The 23580-nt window shown below is 38.9% G+C and overlaps 1 protein-coding gene across 1 annotated transcript in view; it reads left to right on the top strand.

Annotated features, from left to right (window-relative positions):
* The window catches only part of MARCHF1 (membrane associated ring-CH-type finger 1), a gene marked incomplete at its 5' end in the record, with an annotated part of 98992 nt that extends 75412 nt beyond the window's left edge, over positions 1-23580 (top strand). Inside the window, 3 exons of the mRNA XM_082315471.1 lie at positions 936-1116; positions 18646-18793; positions 22997-23580. Coding sequence (XP_082171597.1) covers positions 936-1116; positions 18646-18793; positions 22997-23298 — 631 coding nt within the window. The 3' untranslated portion in view covers positions 23299-23580. The remainder of the gene's footprint in view (positions 1-935; positions 1117-18645; positions 18794-22996) is intronic.

The following is a 23580-nucleotide window of genomic DNA, read 5'->3' as shown; positions in this document are numbered from 1 at the left end:
AGTGAACCTCCTTCACTTCAGGTGTTTGGTTAAGCCTTCTGCTCACCATAGAGCTTCCTCTGCCCTCACAGAGACACTTGCCAATAAAGCTGTCATTGCTTTCGATGGGTGAATGTTCTCCTGATATGATCAGAGTCTGTTTGGAAGAGGGAAAGATCACCAAGACATTTGGACATGTGTCACAGAAGAAAACCATCAGATTGTGATGTTAGGACACTGATCATTTTATGCAAAACCACATGAAAAGCTCTGTATCCCATTACAAGGTAACAACAGTCCTGGGACCAACCCCTACCTTAGGGTCTTCTTACAGCTGTAGTTTTTGTGTCCCCAGATAACGCAGCTATCTGCTTCAAAGGGACAGTGAAGAATGGAAAAGAGGAAGGACCATGACTTTTTAACACCTGCCTCCTAAAAAGTGTGTGCATGTGTGTATATGCTGTGCCATACACATTACTACTCCGGAGTACTCCAAACTGTTCTCTAATCCTTTTAACTGTGTAACTCCAGAGAGGTATCCTAGGAACTTTTTGTACTTTTCATACTGGGTATTTTCAGCTTGGGGTTAGATTCTGCTGACTTTGAGTATTTTATTGGCATTACTTACAGACCAAGAACTATTCAGCTCTTAGAAAGAGCACTGGTATTTGTCTTAAAGGTTTTGCCATGCATAAAAAGGAAAACCAGTGTTATTTCTATTGATTCACCTTCAGACCACATAGCAAATTCAAAGAGAAATAACTAAGTGAAGAGAAATTACTAAGTGGCGGAAGGGAACAAGGAATATGTCCCTGGGCCTCAATCTGAAAGGTCATATATACTCGGCGTCTTATGAATGTCAAGTCTGAAAACGAAAAAGCAGTGTAAATAAACCAGTGCCTTTGCATTGCTGGTTGGCAAGTTCCCTCACTAGCTCTTGCTGTCCTTCCTGTCAGGATCTGTCACTGTGAGGGAGATGATGAAAGTCCCCTCATCACACCATGTCGCTGCACAGGGACCCTGCGCTTTGTTCATCAGGCCTGCCTGCACCAGTGGATTAAGAGCTCAGACACGCGCTGTTGTGAACTCTGCAAGTACGACTTTATAATGGAGACCAAGCTCAAACCTCTTCGGAAGGTATGGTGCTTTTGAATTTAATTACGCTCAAGTGTCAAATGGCCAGAATGGCTGTGCAATATACTGGCACAATTAAAGAAACATCTGCCTATCCAAACTGGCTTTGTATTTGCTGTTGTTAAATCAGTCCCAGTGATTTTATTTCTACATTTAAGTTAGTTAATTTACAACAGCAGAGGATTTTGACTAAAGACTCCCTTTCACCACACATGCAGTATAAATGCACAAATAACAGGGTTTTGTATTTAGAATTTTTATCTTCAGCTTTTTGTTATTGGCTGATCTGCTTATTTTTAAGCCACAAAGAAACCTTACTCATCATGTTTTGCTCCTGAATAACACAGGCCAGTTCGCCCAATAATTTTTACATTGAGCCCATAACTTCTGGTTGAGAATGGTGCTTATACCAATGTGGAGACAGCAATTACAAAGAAGTAACACAGTCAATCAATTTAGCTGCATCTGTTCTAACCGTTACATTTGTGGGCAAATTAATCACTCCTACGTTAAGATTAGTTAATGGAATCTAAACTACAGGGCGACCTTGCATCCTGAAAGTCAGATGTATGTTATCTGCGCTCATCTGTTTTCCAGGATAAATCAATTTAATGGTACACGGGTTGTCAGTATAGGGAAGGTGAAGGGTTTGTTAAACATATGTGGATTTTGTTCTCTTTAGAGTGAATCATTTCTCCTCTGATTTTTCTCTAAAAATGCTCTCGTTGTCTTTGGGTTTTGTTGCATCTTTGAAGTTTGGGTCAATCTAGAACAGGGCAAGTTTTGATTTAAAACAAATTTCAATGTGAGAGCCCTTGAAAAACATGTAGAAACTATTGGCTTATAACCAGCGTATGCATATGTGGTAGTGTTTTGATAGCAAAAGACATTTTGGTTTTGTCAGCTTTGCACAGGTGGCAGTTCAGAGAAAGAAGAGCAAATGAAATTCCTTCTCATTTCCCATCCAGAGAAATTATCTAGTAAGTCCCTGATGATAAACTACTTTGGAAGGGAGAATTGGGATTGATTTGACAAGCAAAGCTTGTGATAGGAAAGGACACAGTTCTCAAGTGCCAGGTAGATCTTGCCAGGTAGACTGGAAATTGAAACAGCTGTAAATAAAAAACTGACAGCTAAAATCTTAATTATATTGACTTAGTTTTTAGTAATTGCAGATAAATTTTAGCTACTGTGACAGAAAGGAGATAATTGTATAAAATCCCCTGCCTGTAGCATACCTTTTGGGGTTTTTTTCTGTATATGTTTTTCTATTTTCAACACAAATTGCTTTAACCTTCCATCTAACAAATACACTTGCAACAGCCACTCTTCCTAAGAGACTATACAGATACCAGTATTTTTAACAAAAGCCTCTTCCTGATTGTGTTAGATAATAGAGTGTCTTTAAAGAACTGGAAATAAAATTTATAGCATCTGAGGAGAAAAGGAGTGAAAAATGTGCATAACTGTTGATATCAGAAGTAGGCAGTTTTAACTCTGTGTGTCTCATCATTGCTGCCCCCCCCATCCCCCGTTAATTGAAATTTTTCTGTATTTTGAATTTTCTGTATTCTGAATTTTTCTGTATAGTAAGGACCCAGCATCTAATTACAGATCCTTTCTTATAATTTACACCCATTTCAGAAGCCAAAACTTGGAAACATTTTTCAAAGTTTCCAGAGTTTTCAAGTTAAAACCAGTTATCTTTTTGGCATTTATAGCACTGAACTGTGACACCCTTCATATGTTATATTAAACTAAATATATCATGCCTAATAAGGCACAAATTTAGGAAACACTAAATGGTTTATAAGAAGCTGTTTTGTAAACCAAGAATTCTGAGAGCTGTAGCAAAGACAAGGTAAGGGAGGAAAGAGTGATCATCAAGAGACCTGCCGGGTAGGTACAGCTGACTGGTAACTTTTCACCCAGCTGTCTTTTATAAAAATCACTGAAAGTGCTGTTTTGTCAAAACCTATGTATTTTGCAAAAGTGGAAAGTTCCAATGAAACACTGTCAGATTTCTTGCAAGCTTTTACGGAGCCCAGAACCTCAACTGTGGGGCATTCCCTAGGAGTCCAGGTTTTCAAAAGACAGCATGAAGGGTGGTTACCAGAGATCAAAGTGTTGTGGGACAGGCAGCTCAGAGAGCTGAAGCTGTCCACAATCCTGTCTCCTTGTTGCAGAATCTGAAAATCACTACAGAGACTCTAGGACTTCTAGACCTTCTTGAGAGCTTTAGGTTTTGCTAAGGCTTGACTATGTACTAGACCCTGAGAGCCTTCAGTCTCCAACACTAAGTCCAGCCTGGCAGCAGTGAGTTAGAATTTCCCAAATCTCTTAAGGATGGAAAATGAGGAATTCTCTGGTTGTAATGGCAGGGACATTATGAGCAGTGGCAGTTATATCTGAAAACAATGCAATTCTTGTCAGCTTTGCCGTATGCTGAGTGGAAACAGCAAAATTGACAAAAAATTGATTTATTTTGCTAATAAACTTTGAGGAATTCTGAAAACAGATTTCATTTCAGTGTTTCCTAAAGAAAAGACCACAGATTCAGTTCCAACAAGAGTACCTTTTCATTTCCAAGAAACTCATTTTATTAAAAAACCTGGAAATTTCCCCTAACGTGAAAGTTTCTGGCCAGCTCCAGAAGATGGCATTTCCGTTGCCGTTAGATCTGGATTTGAAGTAGCATTCTACAAGTGAGAGAATCGCATCTCTCAACCAGTTTTGATTTATAATCTCTACCTTAGCCATGATATGAGATTCTGTAGTCTGATTCTTGACTGCGCATTGCTTCATTATGATGAATTTTATCATAATACCTTTGTAACATTCCAACCACCGGTCTCCTGAAGGGAAAAATTACAGACCACAGAACTTAATTACAGGTATCTATACTTTTGGTTTTGCAGTATCACAAAAGCGGAATTTAAATATAAAACAAACTATTTGACTCAACTGGTAAATTACTATCTTTATTCATGCCTCAGCCTTTCATGCACCCTCAGTGTTTCCTAACAGTTTTTTATCAAGGTCTAGGGTTTTATAGCAAAATCATGTTTGAATATTGTGTCATACAGCTGTTAGCACCCATAAGTGACAATGTGCAGCATACTAAGTTAACATAAATCAAGATAGCTCTATTAAAACAATAGGCTTGTGCCAATTTGCAACAGTTATTTAATTACAGAATCCCCGAAAGCACCAAACATCAAATAAAACTTAGTTTAATCTTTTTAGTGAGTCTTTGCATTGAAGTAATCCTTTTAAGCATTGATCAACAGGCATTGCAAGTGTTTCATATATTTGAGCATGACTAATTACTTGGCTAAATATAAATTTAGAGATTAAATATTAAGCATTGCTTAGTGTGTCTGTTTTATTTCTTGTGGTCTCTGTTATGTCTATCTATGGTTGTAAATAATACTGTTGCATTTGTAGCTTTACCTTTCAGCATTTGCAATTCATAATGCAGAATTTCTCATTTATAAAGTGACTTTATTTATCATGGAAGGAATTAGAAAGTGGCAAGAAGCTTGTGGGAGTCCCTTATTGAGCTCTCTCAGGTAATAGCTTCATCCTGAGAAAATCACTCCTTCTTTAAAAAGGATGTAATCCTGGTAAAGTAGCACCTGGATTTCATATCTCTGGAATTTGGTGTTTGAAGCGTAGTAGAAACAGGAACTGAACGAAAATACTGTGAGTATGAAATGGATTAAGGTGTCAAATTAAAAGGTGCTTAAAATGCAGAAATATCTTCAAATGGAGATTTCTCCGCAGTGTCTTGCTATACTTCAAAATACTTTTCATATTTAAATTTTGCTGTCTATTTAAGACATCTGGTATCTGATGAGATGTTCTGCTTTGATGCATTATCCCAACAGATTATTCTGTGGTGTCGGATATGTCTATTTTCTCTCCTGATTTTGTTTTGTCTTTGAAATGATTTACAAATGTCTTATTTATGTGAGGCATAAGCAATATTGCACATTGTTACCATGTAGTTATCTTGGTCATTAAGGAAGAGCGAGTTGATTTTTTGTTTAGAAAAGCATTATGTACCAGTTGAGGTTGATTTTCTTTCTGATTGAAAGGGTATCTGAATTTCTCCCTTTTAAAAACAGAGGATCAGGAGTGTTCTTTCAGAACAGAGTGATAAGTTTCTGTTAAACTAAACAGAAGCAAAGCCAGTCTTAATAAACTGATAATGAAAGAAACTTGATCTTCTTGTTTATTTTGAATGCATACTTATATCTTCTTAAGTGTTTATTCCTCTTATATCCTGTATTTGTTTATATACTGATAAATAGCACTTCTAAATCTGATATGAGGTGCATCTGTCTGAGTTTTGCACCCTTGAACTCTGTGGAACTTCTCCTGTACCCAGCTACTGTCATTAGAGAAGAAGGAAGGAATGCTGTCTCTCCACTGGGTATCATTTATTTTACAAATAACCAGATTGTAATAAGAGTGATAAAATGTTCATGCCAGCTTTAACTCTCATACAGGATTCAAGGGTTTAAGTCCCAGTTGGAGATACGTGGTTCACGACTGCCCAGAGCAGGGTATTTAGGTCCTGGAGAGAAGTCATGGAACCGGCTAACTCAAATTTCCATACGAAGCAAAACACAGTTCAAGCATATCAGCCTCTTTGTGGTCAGATTAGTGATTAACTGGTTAAATCAGTTTGAGGAAGATTTCAGCTGTTTGGTATGATGCTGATTTAACTATTGGATCAAAAGTAAATATTAAGTTTTACTATAGTAGGTTAAAGATACTCTGCAACAAGAGCATCGGATCAGTAGGAGCTGTGTAACCAATTAAGATGTAGGGTTTGAGCCAACAGACAACTTGTGGGTAATGCCCGGCTGTAAGGCAGAGAAATCAGCAATTCCACAGGCTCCTTAAAAAAAAAAAAGTGAATCACCTATGGAAGCAACAGAAAACAATCAGAATGCTGCTTTGGGAGCTATGATAGACAAAAGGAAAGTCTAAAATGAATCTTTAAGTCCCATTTCTCTCCCAGACTTAATGTTTCACTCTGGAGCAGGGACACATCTGCTTCTGCTCCTCCTATTGGAGTTAAAACTGCATAGGGTGCCTTTTTTTACAAAACAGTCATCACCTGCACTGCTCTAAATCCAGTTGTTAGAGCTCTTAGCTAATATGTGAGAGCACCAGATTCAGCTCCCTTCTCTGTGCTCAATGCAGTCCTATAAAAAGAGTAAATCTTAAAAAGTATGACTGCCTGGAGGAATTCATTCATAACTGGATGCTTTCTGGATAAATCTTTTTTTGATAAAATCTGGTAGCATGCATGATAAATTCAATGACAGCAAAACATGTTAAGGGTGCTGATTTATTTTTGGTTCAATGCTAGCTGGATAATTCATATTTACATTCCTTATTTAAGAATACAGTGATCACTGCCAAAAGTGATATAGCCTGCAGAGACATCTTTGTGAAATCCTGCTATGAAATCAAAAGTGGTCGCCATTAGAAACCACTTCTGTGGCCAGAGTAGGCTCTCAGAACCAGAAGAGACCTGCACAGTCTCCCAGGAAAAAAAAAGAAACTTTGAGCACTCATTACTGTATCGCTTGCTGTTTACTTCTTATTGCCCTGTGCTGTGAAGTATGAACCATCTGGCTTTTTCATCAGTTTTCTAATAAGAGTCATGATAAGAAGTGATAGCTGATATTGCATAGGTCAGGTAACATTGGCTTGCTGTGGGATTAGTTCCCTTTTAACCCAATTTGGTGAATACTTTGCAGTCCTTAACATAGGAGAAGATCCTACATTTCCTTTTGATTTCTGGTGCAGCGGCACGGCGTCGTCAAGGCAACCTGCCCGGTGTTTTCTTTCTTCCAGTAAACTGTCTCAAAACATCGCTAGCCTCAAATCATTTCATGTAATATGTGGGGTCAGACGCTTCACCAGTATGCACAAAGGCACAAAGCTATTACTTTCTTATTGGCTATCATGTCATTATAGTGAATAACTTTGTGCTCAAGGGAGAATGTGTATATTAAAGCTTTTAAAGTAAAAATAATTCTATAGCATTTATATCCTATTGTGATGCCTCGAGGATGCAAGGGACTACTTTGTTCAGACAGTTGTACTCCTAATTCTTGAGAGAGAGCAATAGAGCATTACTGCTAATTTATCTGTATATAGATAGCGTGCTGTAGTTTGCAGAGTAATGTGTCTTGCTTTTTGTGCCATAACAAGAATAATCGATCTTAGCTTTCTTGTAATGCTAGAATTTGGGTTAGCTTTCCATCTCCACATTTCTTTCTCTTCCATTCAACACAGCTTTTATTGACACAACTGTTCCAGTTCTCATGGACTTCTGATGAGAAATTCTGACCTCTTGTACCTCATACCTTGAAACCATCATAACATACCCGTAGGCTTGCAAAAAGCCGTCTTACTATGATGCTTTGCTGGGACACCCCCATGTGCAGCATCCTTCCTGGAGGCAGAACAAGATGTTTTTATTGTCATTGCTTTGAACTTGCATTCTTTTAAGAAGCAAACAAAAAACCTTAGACCAGAAAATGAAATGAAGACTGTTTCCTCTTCTAATTAGCTGCTAGTAACCAAATTTGCTACTTCTGCTGCTCTGTAGCATTTACAAAAGCAAAGGGAATTCAGGAGATTGTCCAGCGCTGGATATCACTGGTGTTACGCACTATTGCACAGAACCATGAGCATGAGCTCTGGGAGGTACAAATCCTTCTGTGCTTTCTGAGGCTGAAATGAACAGTTTGGTTTGAGCTGTTTTACAGGTGCAACTTGCATCAAAAGGTTTTACTTCCATTTTATGTAGAGGGTCCTACCCCATCCTGCAGTTCATCAGCCTCTCACTTATTTTTTAAGAATTTGGAATCTCTTCATTTTTTATTTCATCCCTTTCAGTGTTCTGTTTTACAGCTTCACCTCATCAATAGTTAGAACAGAGGAGGGGCTGGGTAGCTGAAGCATTGAAAATAATTAAGAGAATCTCTTGATACTGGGTTTAAAACTAAAGAAAATGTAAATGGAATGGTGCCGTGACACAAAATGGATAGCTAGTAGTATAAAATTTAAAGAGCATAATCAACCCAAGCATTGACCTAAACCAGTCATTGTTATTCATGGACTTTTGTAAAAATGCCATTTTTACTGTTTAATTTTGAAGCTAGGGATTTTACCAACTCTAATGGGAGTGGGCTGCTATTCATGATCTGGTTAATGTATGTATTAATCTCTCACATAACTAACACATACAAGTTTACAGTGGTTATTTGCCTCAAATTTATTTTGCCTGGGATCTACTGATGTGAGAATGATCTGAACTGAGTTTTAGTTCACAGGCTGATGCTTGCTTGTTGGTGGAACACATGCAAATAAATGGCTTATCCTAAACATAGTGATGTTCTCTTGAACATAGCAATACGGTACTTGATCTAAATTATGATCAAATGGGATAATTACCGGTTTATTCAATCTATGTTATGATTTTTAGTGTTAATTTAATTTTATTTTATTCCTGTAGCTTTATATTAAAATTACTTGGAAAAAAAGAAACTTTTCCTCCAGGAATTACTCAGATCTTTATTAATCTGCTCCAATTTGTATGTGGCAAAATCAGAATGTATGATATTTGTTGGAGGTCTTTCAGAAGGAATAGCTTCCCTCAGCTCCTTGCCAGAGCACTAGGCTGTAGTTTTGTGTTAATTACTGTAGCCTTTCCTCAGCACGAATGTCCTCCATTTCATTTTTGTTTAATTGCATAAGAAGAGTCTCTCTTGTGGGAAAATTAAAAGACAGAGAAGGTAACTGTAGCTATTCATTGCGAAATCGGTATTCTTGCTAAGTCATATTTATAGATAATGAATCATGTCATCTCCTTTTTTTAATCTTGGTTATGTGGCAATTCAGGCATATGCGTATATACTGTATATATAGTTGCAAAAATAAGATACGTCTAGATAAGTTTAAACAACAATGTATTTAAAAATATCATGGGTTTGGTATACAAGAACATTTAAACCAAACCACATCTGTGTAAGGATTCAGACTGATTTGGTTAAGGGAAGCTCAGAAGTTGAGTTACATTTTCTATACAATGTAGGTCAGTTGCTCTTACAACTTCAGGAAGACAATAATGATCATATAAAAAGAATTAGTGTTTAGGTTCACTTGTACTATTAATTTACTGAGTGATGGGGTGGGGGGAGAACTGGTAAGAGCATCTTTGATCTATAAAAGTGAAGGATAGAAAATGACATAAAAAGACACGCAAGATGTTCTTGAGTTCATCCAGCAGTACCAAATGGCTACTCTTCGTTCAGTGACTTTCAGATATGGCTGCTTTCCATTTCCAGTCAATTGTACTCCTTTTCTCGCAAGACTCCTTAGCATGTGAAGGTACCTTTGTACCCTTCCGTCCTCCGCTTGCTGCCATACTTCTCTCCATTCCTGTTATGACACGGGATGCTGAAGGGCCTTGGTCTGTAGCGATGTAATACACTCTTCTGTAGGCCAGGTTGCACAACAAGTTCTCCAGGTAAATGGCTTTAGGTTTTTATTCTGCAAGATACAAATTAGAACTCTAAGGAATTTTACATATTGGAAGGAGTGTTTAAATTACTAATGTATCAAATGGGAGAATTGAGGACATGATCAGCAAACAAAAAAGACCAAGCACATTTAGTATGAGGCAGTAATGAGAATTTTCCTGCTTGCCCTGGTCTAAGAGAAGGCAAACTTAGGTGAAAAATATTTTCTAGGTGGAAGGTGCAATAACTGATATTCTGTTGGAACTCTTGGAGAAGACTATGTACAGCGTTTATAACTTCAGCTAAATAAACAGAAAGTATATTTGTTGATTTAGTTTTTCAGGTGTCACCAGTTTTATTTCATCAGCTCTAATTTCTAAATGTGTGCTTCAGGTTACTTCTCAGCGGGCTAGACAATTTGATATCGAGGAAATTAAGCAGTGTGATGAATACTGAAGAGAAGGTGATTCAAGTAAAGACTCTCTAACAAAACTGTGATCATATATTATAACTATGTCTTAGGTGCCTAAGGGAACAGGTCTTTAGAGAAATTTCATTTTAACTGCACAGGACTGAAGAAAGTGGAGAGGCATACAAGACTATGTAATGGGATGCTGGTCTCCAGCATGTTGCTATATCCACCTTTCTCTCTAATTTCTCTCCTTTTCCTATTTCTACCATGCTATCCCAGCCTTCTGTCCACATCCATCACACTATTTAAGACCAAAATACACTCAGATGTGCAAAGGGAGCCCATGCTGCTTGGTGTTTGAAGACAGAGACTCTGGCATAGACTGTTGGGAGATGGTTTGCTATGGCTGCTGCAGTGGAGGAAGGACTCATGGCTGCTTTGACCACGGCACAATCCATCTCAAGTCCAGCACTGAGCGTGTGTCATGGCTGCTCTTGTATTGCCCGTAAAGTACATACCGCAAAATGCAGCACCCCCACCTGCTTTGGTTGGAAAATGAAATCTCAGCCTAACTGGCCTTGCAGCAAAATTATGAACTGTGCTTTGTGGTATGGTAGTTTGATTGATTCTTTTTTTTTATTTTTTTTTTGTGTCTAAGTTATTGTTGTTTGAGAGCTGGACTGTGATTTAAAGGCATTTTCTACATAGTGAGTGGAGGAAAATGTCATGCCTTCAATTAGGTGTGCTGCTCTTTTGGAAAGACAGAGTAGACAGAGGCGGGAGACAAGTAGCTGCAAAGAGAATAAAAGTAACACACAAACTAGATTCTTTTGATAGATAGAATGATTGTAGAAATACTGTAGGGAGAGCATGAAACAGTAGCATCTGCGTCTGTTCTTGACTAACTGTGATAAAAGTTAGTGGAAACAGAGATTCTACTCCTTTTTTCCTTGCCTCTTTGTGGGTTGCCCACATGTAGCTTGTTTTTTGATTTTTCAGTAATAAAGGCATATGCCCAGGCACCTAAAGTAAGTCTGTTCTAGTGTTCTAGATGTGTGCCTCTTGTTCTTAGTACCAGACATTCCCCATAGCTTTGCATTATGGTGATAGTTCACTCCTGACCAGTGGTTTAATGTTTCACCTGCAGTTTACCTGTCAGGATTCTGGTTTTAGATAAAGTAGTTGAAGTGTACTATGCTAGGAGATAATGATCCTTTTCTTAAAGAGCTTACGAGGCAAGAAAAGAAACAGCAATTGTAAAAGAGAAGCTCGTGATAGTACTGGAGGCTGATCATGTAGACCTCTGTTGAACAAAGAATTAGTTAATGTTGTTTCAGCATTCAAAGAGAATGCTTAGAAACTAACACTTTGTAGAATACTTTTACGTTCTATATATTGATGTAAAATAATTTCTAGCAGATGGGAGCTAGCAAGAACCTCCCAATATGGAGAGATTATGCTATAATTACTTGCCACGGGGTTTCTTGCACATTTTTCTGAAGCATCTGGTGTTGGCCTCTGTCCGAGACAGAGCATTGGATGAGAGGGACATGAGGTGTGGCTATTCCTGTATTTCCAAAGCACAGCAATTTTTTGTTTAGTGTGTGTTGGGATGATTAGGATGCAGGTACTGAAGTTCTTCTAGTTGGTAAATTACAAGTATTCTCAATAGTACTTCCAGACTGCAAAAACAGCTACTTCATTTCAGAAATTATCTTCTCAAATTACTTAATACCCCTATTTTACACTTTTTAAGGGTCTGCTAATTGATGACATACACAGCTAAAAATTGCATAAGTTTGTGAAGAGTGCATGCTGATTATATCACTCAAGTCCAGCTCTTTTAACTGTCACTTAAAAAAGAAATATAGCACTGTCTTGATTTTGATAAAATTGAATTATTAGTTCTTTGCAGATGATAATCTTAAGGTGTTTATCGAAGTGAGATTTTTCATTATGTAGTTCTTGTATTACTCTAGGCATGCACATCACACACAGAAGTGAATTAAAGTGTGTTTGTCTTTAGAAATGCACCCATTTCTGGTTCAGTTTTAAACTTTTAATAGGTCTTTTAAATACACCACAGACATTCATTTGAATTCCAACCAGGCTTGTTTGGTGTCACCTAGGGACAGAAATAGATTTTAGGTAAACTTCAGACAGGTTTGCTGGAGAAAGATTTGTACCAGCTCACCTAATGAGCTAACTAGATCGAGGTAAGGTTGTGCATAGATATGGCCGTATGATGCACCCTACGCCATGGGATTTTTAAAATTTATTTTATTTTTCTGTTCAGTGGCTAATGTAGCAGGGGTTTAATTCCAGTCTTCTACTCTTGATCCTGACACGAGTTTTTCTCTGGCATGTATCTTTTGACAAAAGGCACGGACAAATACGTTTTCTGTGTTTTCTGTGAACTTGCTCAGTTCTTCCTCTCTGAATGTGCTCTGGATGTGTTTGGGGAAAAGAACACAGAGGAGGTGTTTTCATGACCCAAACCCTTCTCTTTTCAACCATCAGACCTGGCTCATTCTGTTGGACTGTATGAGGGGCACTTCTTGTCTTGGAGCAGGAGGCAGTGAGGCATGCCTTGTCTTTCTTTAAGATGCAGTCCCTCAGGCACATGTTGTTTAGATGGCACAGAGTGGCCCAAAATGCTTTTATTCAAATTACAAGGTTTGAAGTCTCTTCTCTCATCAACACTTCAAATCTGCACAGGGCTATTTTGTTCTCCCAACATGTGTGGAGTCCTGTTGTCCTTTATTACTATTATTTCTTCCTCCTCCACCCACTGCACAAATTCCATTCCTGCAAACTACCGTTGCAGCTGCTTTGCACCAGCTGGTAGGCTGATAGTAGTGAACAGTTTACTGTGGAGCCTGAGCCAATTAGTGCTGCAACAAGTGACCAGAAAACCCTCCCTAAACCACAGAAAATAAATAACTCTGAGCTACATGTTCAGACTACTGACATATCTCCACTGCTTGGCTCACTTCATCATACACTGCTCCAGTTCTTAAGAGCTTTTTTCAAAAGTGCTGTCTGGATCCTTCAGGCCTGGTTAGAGATAAGAAAGATGTTTTTCTGTGTATTCTTAGTCTGTGTGCAGAGCGCAGTTTCTACAACAGCCCCTAGAAATAATTTTAGCCTTCATTTTGAAGGCATGATTATTTCAAGATAGAGGTTGGCTTAAAGTCTTTCTTTGGATTGTAGAAAGAATTCAGAAAACATTGCATGATGACTTTAGCTCTATGAGAGCCAAAGGAAGTCCTTCCAGCTGTGGGTACTGTTTACGTTACATTCATTGTCATTTTTTTGCTAAATGATGGATAGGGAGAAAAATATCAGAACAGGAAAAATATTTAATATTAGCAATGTCACGCCCATACCAGATTCCCCTGTCAGGCCTCCTTAGATACAATTTTTAAAAACAGGCTTCCTGAAAATACCCAGGAGTTAAAAGTCCAAGCATTCATAGCACGTTGCAAAGCAGCCCATTAACTTCACCTTCAATTTGGCATCCTCAGTGATGAGTCCCTGCAGGAGGGAGACCTTCGGTTGTAAAGGTGTGAATCTGCAAACCTGCAGTAGATATGGAGTTGCTTCAGGAAATCCCTGTAGACAAAATTTTGTGGCCAATGTGACAGAAGATTACCACTAGCAGGAGGCAACATGCAGACACAAAATGGCGGATGGGGCAGGCAGATGGTAGATCTACAGTCTGAAGGTGGGGGAAAAGGAACACAAGCAGCAAAGTTTGCAGAGTGCAGTTCTGTGGCGTGGTAACAGCTTTTATGTGAGCAGTGTGAAGCTTTTGGTTCTGCATTGGGCCTTCATGAAACCACTTTGCAGAAAACTGTATGGGAGGGAATTAAAATTGCAGATTTACTTCTGTCTCTAAGAAGAGAAGTTGTATTGGGATCTCTAGGATATGAAGCAGCATCCCCACATCCGCAGACAATCTGTTTTCAGAGGACATTAAAAATATCCATATTTCTTTGTTGCATATTGATTAACCAAGCTTTTATTAGAAGTGACATGCAGGGAGGCAATTTGGGTCCTTTAAAATAAATATCAGGGATTTTCTCAGACTCTGTTACAGGAAAGGGAAGTGGTTGGCTGCATATGACTTAGATGTTCCTTGCGAGTAGCTATTAATTTTTTTTCCTTTTTTACATTTTTTTTTTCTTTCCCCAGAAGACTGATGACTACATTTTGTAATTGCAAGAGTGGGTTATGAAATCAGTAACCGTTCCCTTTAAGTTTCAGAGCGAGATAGTCTCAAAACCAAAACACGAGATAGAAACCTAGAACAGGGTACAGTTTTACAGCTGCCACTTTCAAGATTATTACAAACTTCTCTGGCAGTAAAGCATAGGAATTCAGGCTGAGGTGCACGTCGTGTTTTAGAAGTAGCTGTAAGTAGTAGTTGGGGTGGAAGGAGTGTTTCTGATCACATTTACAGTCCAGCTTCTTTCCTTTGACAGTTCATTCTGGCTTCTTGGTAGGAACCTCTGAAGCAGGTAGACAGTCTCCTACCACCCTCCAGTGGTTTGCAGAGCACAGTGCAAGTGTAGTGTTCAGAAAGCTTAATCAGAAACTAAAAAGGGGGCTGGGGATATTTCAAGCTTTCTTCTCGGGATATGTGTTGTTGCATTGTGGATTTGTTTGGTGACTTGTGTAAAAGGTCTTGTGGTTTTTAGATGTTACGAAGTGTTTTAGCACACCTGTTCTGTAGAGCATTTCCAGTCTCTGTGTGTATTGCTGCCAGGATTAAGGAATCTGTGGGTGGTGACGATCAGATGTACAACAGTGAAGGGGTGCTTCGGAGGAGGCTGGGCAAAAACTACAGTGTTTGTCTATCAATTTAGTGACTCAGTAATTTGCAAGTCATTATAAATGTCTCCTCTGGTTGTTAGCGTCTTCCATTTCTTTCTCACCTTCCAGTCTCTAGAGCACCTTAGGAGTATTAACATGCAAGTTTCCAAGGAAAATTGCATCTGGGCACTTTTGTGTTATTTTTCTGTTCTCGGTGACATCTGGTATTCTATCCATGGCATGTCACAGTGTCAGCAACCTGATGGTTGTACATTTTTGTAGATCACTGATGAAGATAATAAGACATGATGCAATTTATTTTTATCTTGCCATCATAAATGTAAAGAGCCATGAGAACTGCAGAAGCTTCAAAATACAGCAGGGGTGAATTTATCAGTGGTTAAGGAGGCATTAATGTGCTGTGTGACATAGTAGCACCTGCCAAACTTACCCACCCAACTTTAGGCTATATCGAGTCCTGGACTATAAAGCACAAGTAAAAGGGGCTGATGCTTTCGCTGCTCAATATATTGTTGTCTCATAGCCTTTGCTATGGATTTTCAAGCAATTTTTATTTCACATAACTGTGCTTTTATCCAAGCAAGTCTGTGCAAACATTAACAGCTAAATTTTCGATTTAAGCCTATTGCAAAAATCCTAAAATAGTGAATTGCACTTTTCTGCTCCAGGGCAATTTAAATTGCTGTCTTATCCACTACTATCACTTGTCTAGTAGAGAGTGACAGCAGTCACATAGTACTCTCTGTTCAGCCAAGCTAAAATATGTGAGTAGGACAGGAGAATTAGCTCAGCTACCGCAGGGATCACCAGGAGTAGAGCATAAAGATTAATTGGATTTCCCCTTCTGAGCTCAGCCCATCATGACTGGAGTTGAGGGGAGAACTGGGACTGCAGCTAGGGCAGGGCAAAACAGAAGCGCAGCTTTGGGTGACACTAAGAGCTGTAAAATGCTCCCAAGTACTCTGATCACCCTGCATCTGCCCATGTGAGCAAGGACTCTCTCCTTGGTCCTTGTTCCTTTCTTGCGTCCCAACTGGGAGTACAAGGTGCTCTGCAGTCTTCCAGTTCCATAACCACCCATGCCCTGGTGGCCTCTCCCGGTCTCCTGCCAGCCAGCTTATTTCTGGTGTGGTAATGCGCGTGTGGACAGAATAAACACGCAGGCATGCTGTCTTGCGGGAGAAGAAAAGCGGCCAGAGAGAGGAAGCAGAGTCCAGTAGGCCTTGCCTTGCTTTCTGGCTGGTTTTGATCACAAGACGTTAGCAAAAAAAGTCCTGCTTCAGCGCACTTCTGGTAGCTCCCTCTCCTGACATACCTTTCTTGTACATCTCAGCAGAAGTTTGTGAGCTTGTTCCTTTATTTACCTATCCTGCCTGTTGGTCATTCATTTCTCTTTTTTCCCTATCTACAAAATGTTTACATTTAGAGTAATGGGACCAGCATTCTTTGACTCTAAAATTCCATATGAAAAAGCTTTATTTGACTGGGCATTCAGCGCAACACTCAAGGCTTTTGTGTATGTTAGAGAGAGTCAAATGGCTGTAATGAGACTGCAGGTATACATGACAATGAAAATTTAGCACAGAATCTTCTCTCCAGTAGACCAAAAAGTGTAGCATCAGAGTTGAGATGATGGAAAATTTCTGTTTAAGAACACAATTCATTCTTATTTATGTTCAATGATGTTGATCACTCACAAAGCATCCACAGGTAAGTGAAGGGTTAAGGTAAAATTCTTTCTTCCATCTGGACAAAGACAACTTTTTCTTTGGAAAGAAAGCCTGTTGCAAGGCTTGAATTGAATTTTCACTGCAAAAAGGATGAAAGTCTCCAGGTCTGATGCTGTGTAACCTGGTGACTGTAATGATATAAGACTGTGATGATAATGCCACAGTCTGTCTGGTCTGACTGCTGAATACTGCCTATGTGAACTACAATGAATATAAGGTTCTGGGTTTTTGTTTTATTACTTTTTTTTAGTCTCCCGTTTGTCCAGACTGCCATACAAAACCCACCAAGCTTAGTTTTCACTCTTAAGTAAATGTATCAGAAACTGAAATGAGGTATCACCTGGCAAATAAAGTGCTAGCTCTGTCTCTTTGTATATTACTGAGGAAATATTTCAGTTCTTCTGAACAGTTATTTAAGCCTTATGTTCGTAAAATTCTGGCAAGGGCTAGAAAATGCTCCAGAGACTGTGTTTTGAGGCAACAGCTCTGAAACGTGTGAGCTTTAACTGCCATTAAAGAATGAAATTTGTTTGGCCTGGTACGTACTGCTCTAAAACTAATGGCAGGAAGAAGCGTTTCTGAGAGTTAGCTCCCCTGGGGACATCGCATTGACATCCCTCGGCTTTTACTGCAGTTGTGCTCCTTTGAAATGTCACCAGACAGCAAAGAGTGTTCAGACCAGAAGAATAGCTGTATTGGTTCAGGGTAAAGTCTAAGCATCTTGCTTAGATGCTGTGTCCAACACTAGCCATAAGCAATTTAGGGAAATTTGTTATTTCCCAAAACCAAACCAAAACAAAATTAAAAACCCAGGCAACCAAAACAAAAAAAAAAAAAAAAAAAAACCAAAAAACCCAACAAACAATGAAAACAAACCCAAAGTAAATTCATACCACTTGAGTGCTCTGAAGCGGCCAGGGGTTTTGATCCAGCCTTAGCACCTGGAAACTGGTAGGAGCCGCAGCCCCGGTGTACTAAAGGTCTGTGTAAGCGGAGGAGCAGCTTTGCTGTGCCGGTGGTCAGGGCTGTGGCACGGATGCTGAAGCACCGTTCAGAATTGCCTTGGCACGACTGCAGAGAGGTGGCACTCTTGTATTGTGGTTTGTGCTCGTTGCATTCATCAGGCACTAGCGACTCCGAGATTATTCATCCGAATTGAGGCGTTTTGCTTGTAAATGTCATATTCTTTCATCTGTTTCCAAAGGCAAGCATTTTAGAAGAGAAGGGGTTTAGTTTAAAGAAGTGCTGAAAAAAATGATGTCTTCAACAAGCAAGATGATTAAAAAAAAAAAATCGCCTCAAGAGTTGCATTGTTCAAATGGAGGGAATAGCCTATTTCATCTTAAAATAGCCTTAACTTAAGCTAGGATTTAGTGCCATAATTCATGAACATATGATTAATTTAGTGCCATAATTCACAAACATGTGCCTGGAAGATCCTTCTTGCGTTACTGAGGCTGTTTGACTGCTATCATGTACAATCATTGCCATGTAATCATCTTTTCAAGTTTATGGAATTTAATCCTCAATGCAGTTGCATTTCTTATGCTTTTATTTTATGGGAAGACTGTCCCACAGCTGTGTTCCCCTAATTTTAAGCAACTGAGAATAGCTGAGAATAGTTTAAGTATTACAAGCTAATGTTTGTGGTTTTTCTTCTCATCACCAGAAGTATGCATCAGGTAAAGTTAAAATAAATATCCAGCTTTTTACCTGTCTATTAATATATTATGGCTGTACTGCAGTTACTTTAGATGTCATTCTCAAGCAGAGAGAAACAGAACAGAACTCTTCATTCCTCTGAATCTGTGAAAATGAGATCTTAATGAATTTTATGGTGACAACACACATACTATTATAGTGTGTATTATCAAAATAAAAGGATTTGTTAATTTTATTACTGTTTGTTTTTTTGGTAGAAAGAGCCAGAATGGCCTAATCAGTTTATTGTAAAATTTTACAAGTCTGATTTTTTATTACTTTTTTTTTTTAATTACAGTGGGAGAAACTACAGATGACAACAAGTGAGAGGAGGAAAATAGTTTGTTCGGTCACATTCCATGTAATTGCAATTACCTGTGTTGTTTGGTCATTGTATGTTTTAATTGATAGAACCGCTGAGGAAATTAAACAAGGCAATGATAACGGTAAGTATCTTTTACCCTCTTCAGTCTTGTTGATAATGCAATGGATGGCTTTGAAAGGCAGCTATGTAACCAGTCACATTCTCTTCTTAAATAACAGCTCACTGATACATGGCTACATCAAATGCTTTAATGCAAAAGTAATGAATGCCTCAGTGTTAAAAGCTTATGTTATGCCCCTGCAGAGAGACCTCTACTTAGTGTAATCATTACAACAGCTTAACTAGCCTGCTGGTTCTTCCTAGGTTAATCTCCCATTATCTAGATATTTCTAAAGGTCAGACAAAAAGATGAGTCAAATTCAAACAGCTCAGTGCAAGTTCAGGTCATAAAATAGCAATTTATTTACATTACCTACTTGAACCTCGATATCCTGTAAAACACGATGGAGCTCTTTCATCAACAAGCTTCCTAATACGAACATCCAAGAGGCCATGTTGCAGTTGTGTTCGTCCTTCATGTGGGACTTAAGTAGCATGGAAAGCCATTCCTGCGTCCTTTTGAATAGAATTTCCATGTTGCAGTTGTGTTTGTTGTGAGGGTGGTCAAACACTGGAAGACAGAGGTCGTGGAGTCTCCGTCTGTGGAGACAGTGAAAACCCAACTGGACATGTGTCACAAAATGCATGTTTAACATAAGTAGGTTTCTTTTTGGACGATACTTATCGTGTGTGGAAACTATATTCCAAACTGAACTACTGTTTCCCATTTCAAATCTAAGTCTATTTGGTCTTAAATTTAGTCTTAAATATGAGCATGATGATGAAGAGGATAAAAAGCTTTTGAGTTTTGATCTGAATTGACTTTAAGCACAGTAGAGGGACAAAAGTCTCTAGCTTTGTGCAATACTCAAGTTAACATGGAAAACAAAACAGGCAGAGCTTTGTGCCTCGCTAGTTAGATAAATATTTGATGATACTCCTGATGCTTGCCTTTCTTGCCTATGAGAGGAAAATATGTAACAAGCCTCAGTAAGTCACAGATGAATGTATACTGCAAAGTCTGGTTTTGCATTCTTTCTGAATGGGTAACCCTGTTTTTCATCTCAAAAAACTGGCCCTGAGGACAGGACTAGGAATGGCTTTGAACTTCTATTTATGAGTACAACTACATCACCCCAGTCATTAAAAAGGGGAAAGGTATTTCTGTGGATTAGCTGAATTTACACAGCAAAACAGACAACATCATTAATTTTTTGTTGTTATATAGAATGCGTAAGAATCACAGTAATTAATCCTGGTAGGCTCAAAAAATATTTATGATTTGTATAGAATTCAGTGTTTGCCAAATGTAATGGATGATTCTCCACACTAAAAAATGGACAAAGAGATGCCTTGGAGCTGCTTACAGCATGCAAAAATAAGTGTTTGTGAAGAGAACTCTTCTGCCCCAAAATTTGCTGGGGGGGGGGCAGACTTTTACAAAATCAAAGGTGTATTTCGGGGGGGGGGGGGGGGGGGGGCGCGGAGACATATATGCAGTTCGCTTTTCTCTCCATTATCTCTGTTTAAATGGGAAATGCTGGGAAAAAGACAGTGAACACCAGAGGAAAAACACTTTATAAACATATTTTGAGGAGGAGAAAAACTGAAAGCCCTGAATAATACTAGTACTGTTTGTTAATATTGTGTAAGTTTAAAAATTCCTTTTTTAAATGTATCTCTCAGAATATTTAGGTGTTTTTTTTTTCTCCTTACAAAAGCATATGATGCAAATAAATAAAAGTGTAAACCTCTTAATTGGTAAACCTGTCACTGGTCTATAGAAAGGACAAATTAAAATATATTTTAAATATTCTAGAGCTTATATGGCACCAGCGGTAGGGAATCAAGTTTCACATAAATTTGCTCTGCATGAAAAAACAGGTCTAGGCTTAGCTGAGCTTTGTCTCTCCTAATAAAGCTCAAGTGTGGGAAAATATGGCGATCCTGGAATGTACTGAAAGGTACAAAATTCACTGTGCCATACCAGTTTAGCAAAAAATGATGCTTCCTGTGTTACCGTGGAAGAAGGAGCGGCACATCTTTACTGCTAAGAGGTGGGAGAAACTCTGGAGGAAAGCTGAGCCATTTATTCAGCTTCTTTCTTCTGAGCTCAGCGCTCCGGCTGTGACTTGCTGCTTCTAAGTGTTGTTACCCACTGATGGGGCTTAGTCAGATGCAAACCATACTGTTTCCATAATTAAGAGCAAGAAAGAGACAGTGATTTTTAAAAACAGTTATTAAAGGGGGCGAAAAAAGAAAAAACACATCACTGGATATGATACCTTAGCGAAGTATTCTTTGTTACTTTCTTTTGTCCCAGGAACAGGGGATTGAAGAAAGGCATGACAAATATTTTGTCAACAAAGTTAACAAATATAAAAAGATTTGTCCCTGCCAAGTTCAACTAACCAGAGTGATAGTGGTTAGGGAGATACAAAGTGATTTACCTGGTCTTTGTATGCTTTCATTTTGCTGCAAATTAAAACAAAATAATTGGCTAGCACCATCACTTAATACATTGTTACCATTTCTAAGTACTACTAAACAGTTGCCATGAGAGGAGAAACTACAGCTACGTGGAACTTTTTGTGTGCTTTTGCAATAATTAACATTCTTTTGGTCTCTGTTTATTTAATTAAAAGCCCAGCTCCTATGTGTTTAACAGGAAATGGGATACTTAGATTCACCAGACTCACACAGCTGGCTGAAAGTAAAGACTTGCTTTTGAGGAGTCCAGGTTACCAAGTCTAGGAGTCGAGGCTTCCTCACTGATGCTCTTCTGCTGAGTCCCAAAGGAACGCAGATTGCTTTCCTGCCTGTGGCAAAAATTTCTTCCCTGTGTAAAACTTGGGTAAAACTCACAAATATCACCACGTTGTTGTGATTTGTCACCAGTGGTTGAATACAGCATCTGCAAGGCACCTTGAATACCACACTCAGTGAGCAAAACGTTATTCAAAGAGCTTCCATATAGGACCAACAAGCCTATTCAGTTTGTTCAGACTGACAGCTTAAGCACTGATAACAGAGGTCCAACTCTTGTGTATAGCATTTAATCTTTAAATGTGATGAGGCAATGTGTAATAGGAAGGCTGGTAGCTGTTCCTTTACATTAGGCTATGGAATGGTTGAAAAAAGCAGATGCAGTGGTATAAACTAACGAGAAGGCTGTTCTTAATACAATATTAATTTATTCTGTTAAAATCTTAAGACCACATTTAGGCCAAAGCAAACCATTTTAACATTATTCATATCATAATCAAGTTCAAATGCTCTCATGTCTAGCTTTCTTGTGTTAGCAGCCATATATTTTTCTGTAAATATCAATGTGATTGATCAATGCAATAAGAAAAGTAAGAACAGACACACCAAAAACTGTAAAGTTACTTTTTTAGTACGTAGGAATATAAGTAAGTTCTGCTTTTTGATATTTGGGGGGGGTGGGGGTGGGGGGGGGTGGGGATGTTGCACAGACAGCAGGAAAAAGAGGCCAATGAAGGCAGTGATGCAGGAGAAAGAGCCCTTTCTACTAGCTTTTTTTGCTATATCCTGGCTTCAGGATGAAGCTAAAACCAGGTAATAATATTGCAAATGTTGGTGTTCCAGGTACCGTAAGCAGCATCATGCTTGCCCAGGGGAAGTGGTTGAGTCCCCATCCCTGGAGGTATTTAAAAGACGGGTAGACGTGGTGCTTGAGCAAATGGTTTAGTGGTGGACTTGGCAGTGATGGTTAACGGTTGGACTCGATGATCTTATGGGTCTTTTCCAACCTTAACGATTCTATGATTCTAGCACATGTAAAAAAACCAGTTGTTGTTGTTGATGTGCATAATATTTCTAGGTATCTAGTTATCTCAGTTTTGGTACTTGCATTTTTGCTTAAGCAAGCTATTGAATATGGGGCTATTATTGAAGAACAGTAAAATGTTTTGGGTTTGACTGTATCAAGCATTACGCTTCCTTTGTGAGAGTGGCCTTGCATTTCTTACTTGACCAAACTGGGGTGAAGTCAGTTAAAAGTGGGAGGCAGATGTAGTTTGTTGGCTGGCCTATGGGATAGGAAACGGCTGCCGTTTTCTGCTTGAGCCCCAGCTGCCCCAGTAGCATGTACACACCCGGGAACTCTCAGCAAGTGCCTTCCTTTCAAGATATTTTACTGAAACTCAGTACTTGATAGTCAATGTATAACAATGGTAATAAATATAAACATTTTATTTCAAAGGTGTCCTTGAATGGCCATTTTGGACAAAACTCGTTGTGGTGGCCATTGGATTCACGGGGGGCCTGGTCTTCATGTACGTGCAGTGTAAGGTTTATGTTCAGCTGTGGCGCAGGTTGAAAGCCTACAACAGAGTGATCTTTGTTCAGAACTGCCCAGACACCGCCAAAAAACTGGAGGAGAAGAACTCTTCGTGCACTCAGAGCTCGGACGTGAAGGATGCAGTGGTGGTGCCAGTAGCACAGACAGGTACAAACTCTCAGCCGGCAGCTGAAGAAACGACATCTGCGGTCATGCCAGTTTGACAGAAGCAGCACTGTTTCTTCCTTGCAGAATAAGGCGTAGTGTTTTCTACACTACAGATGCTAAAAGAGAGTAGAAATGACTGTGCATTTTTCCAGTTAAAAAAACAAAAAACCACACAAAACCCAAAACCCTACAAGGAAAATGGATCCAGCAAAGCAACTTGTTACTGTATGGGATGTGGACGTTCGTGAAGTAGCTTCTCAACTAGTCAGCAAGTGTAGTGAAAGTGGAAGTGTAGAAAGTGCAATAGAGAACAGGCTTAACAGACAATGCCAAACCAA

The sequence above is a fragment of the Platalea leucorodia genome, assembly GCF_965183815.1.
Source record: "Platalea leucorodia genome assembly, chromosome: 6".
Classification (NCBI taxonomy): Eukaryota; Metazoa; Chordata; class Aves; order Pelecaniformes; family Threskiornithidae; genus Platalea; species Platalea leucorodia.
This window is presented reverse-complemented; position numbering and strand designations above follow the sequence as displayed.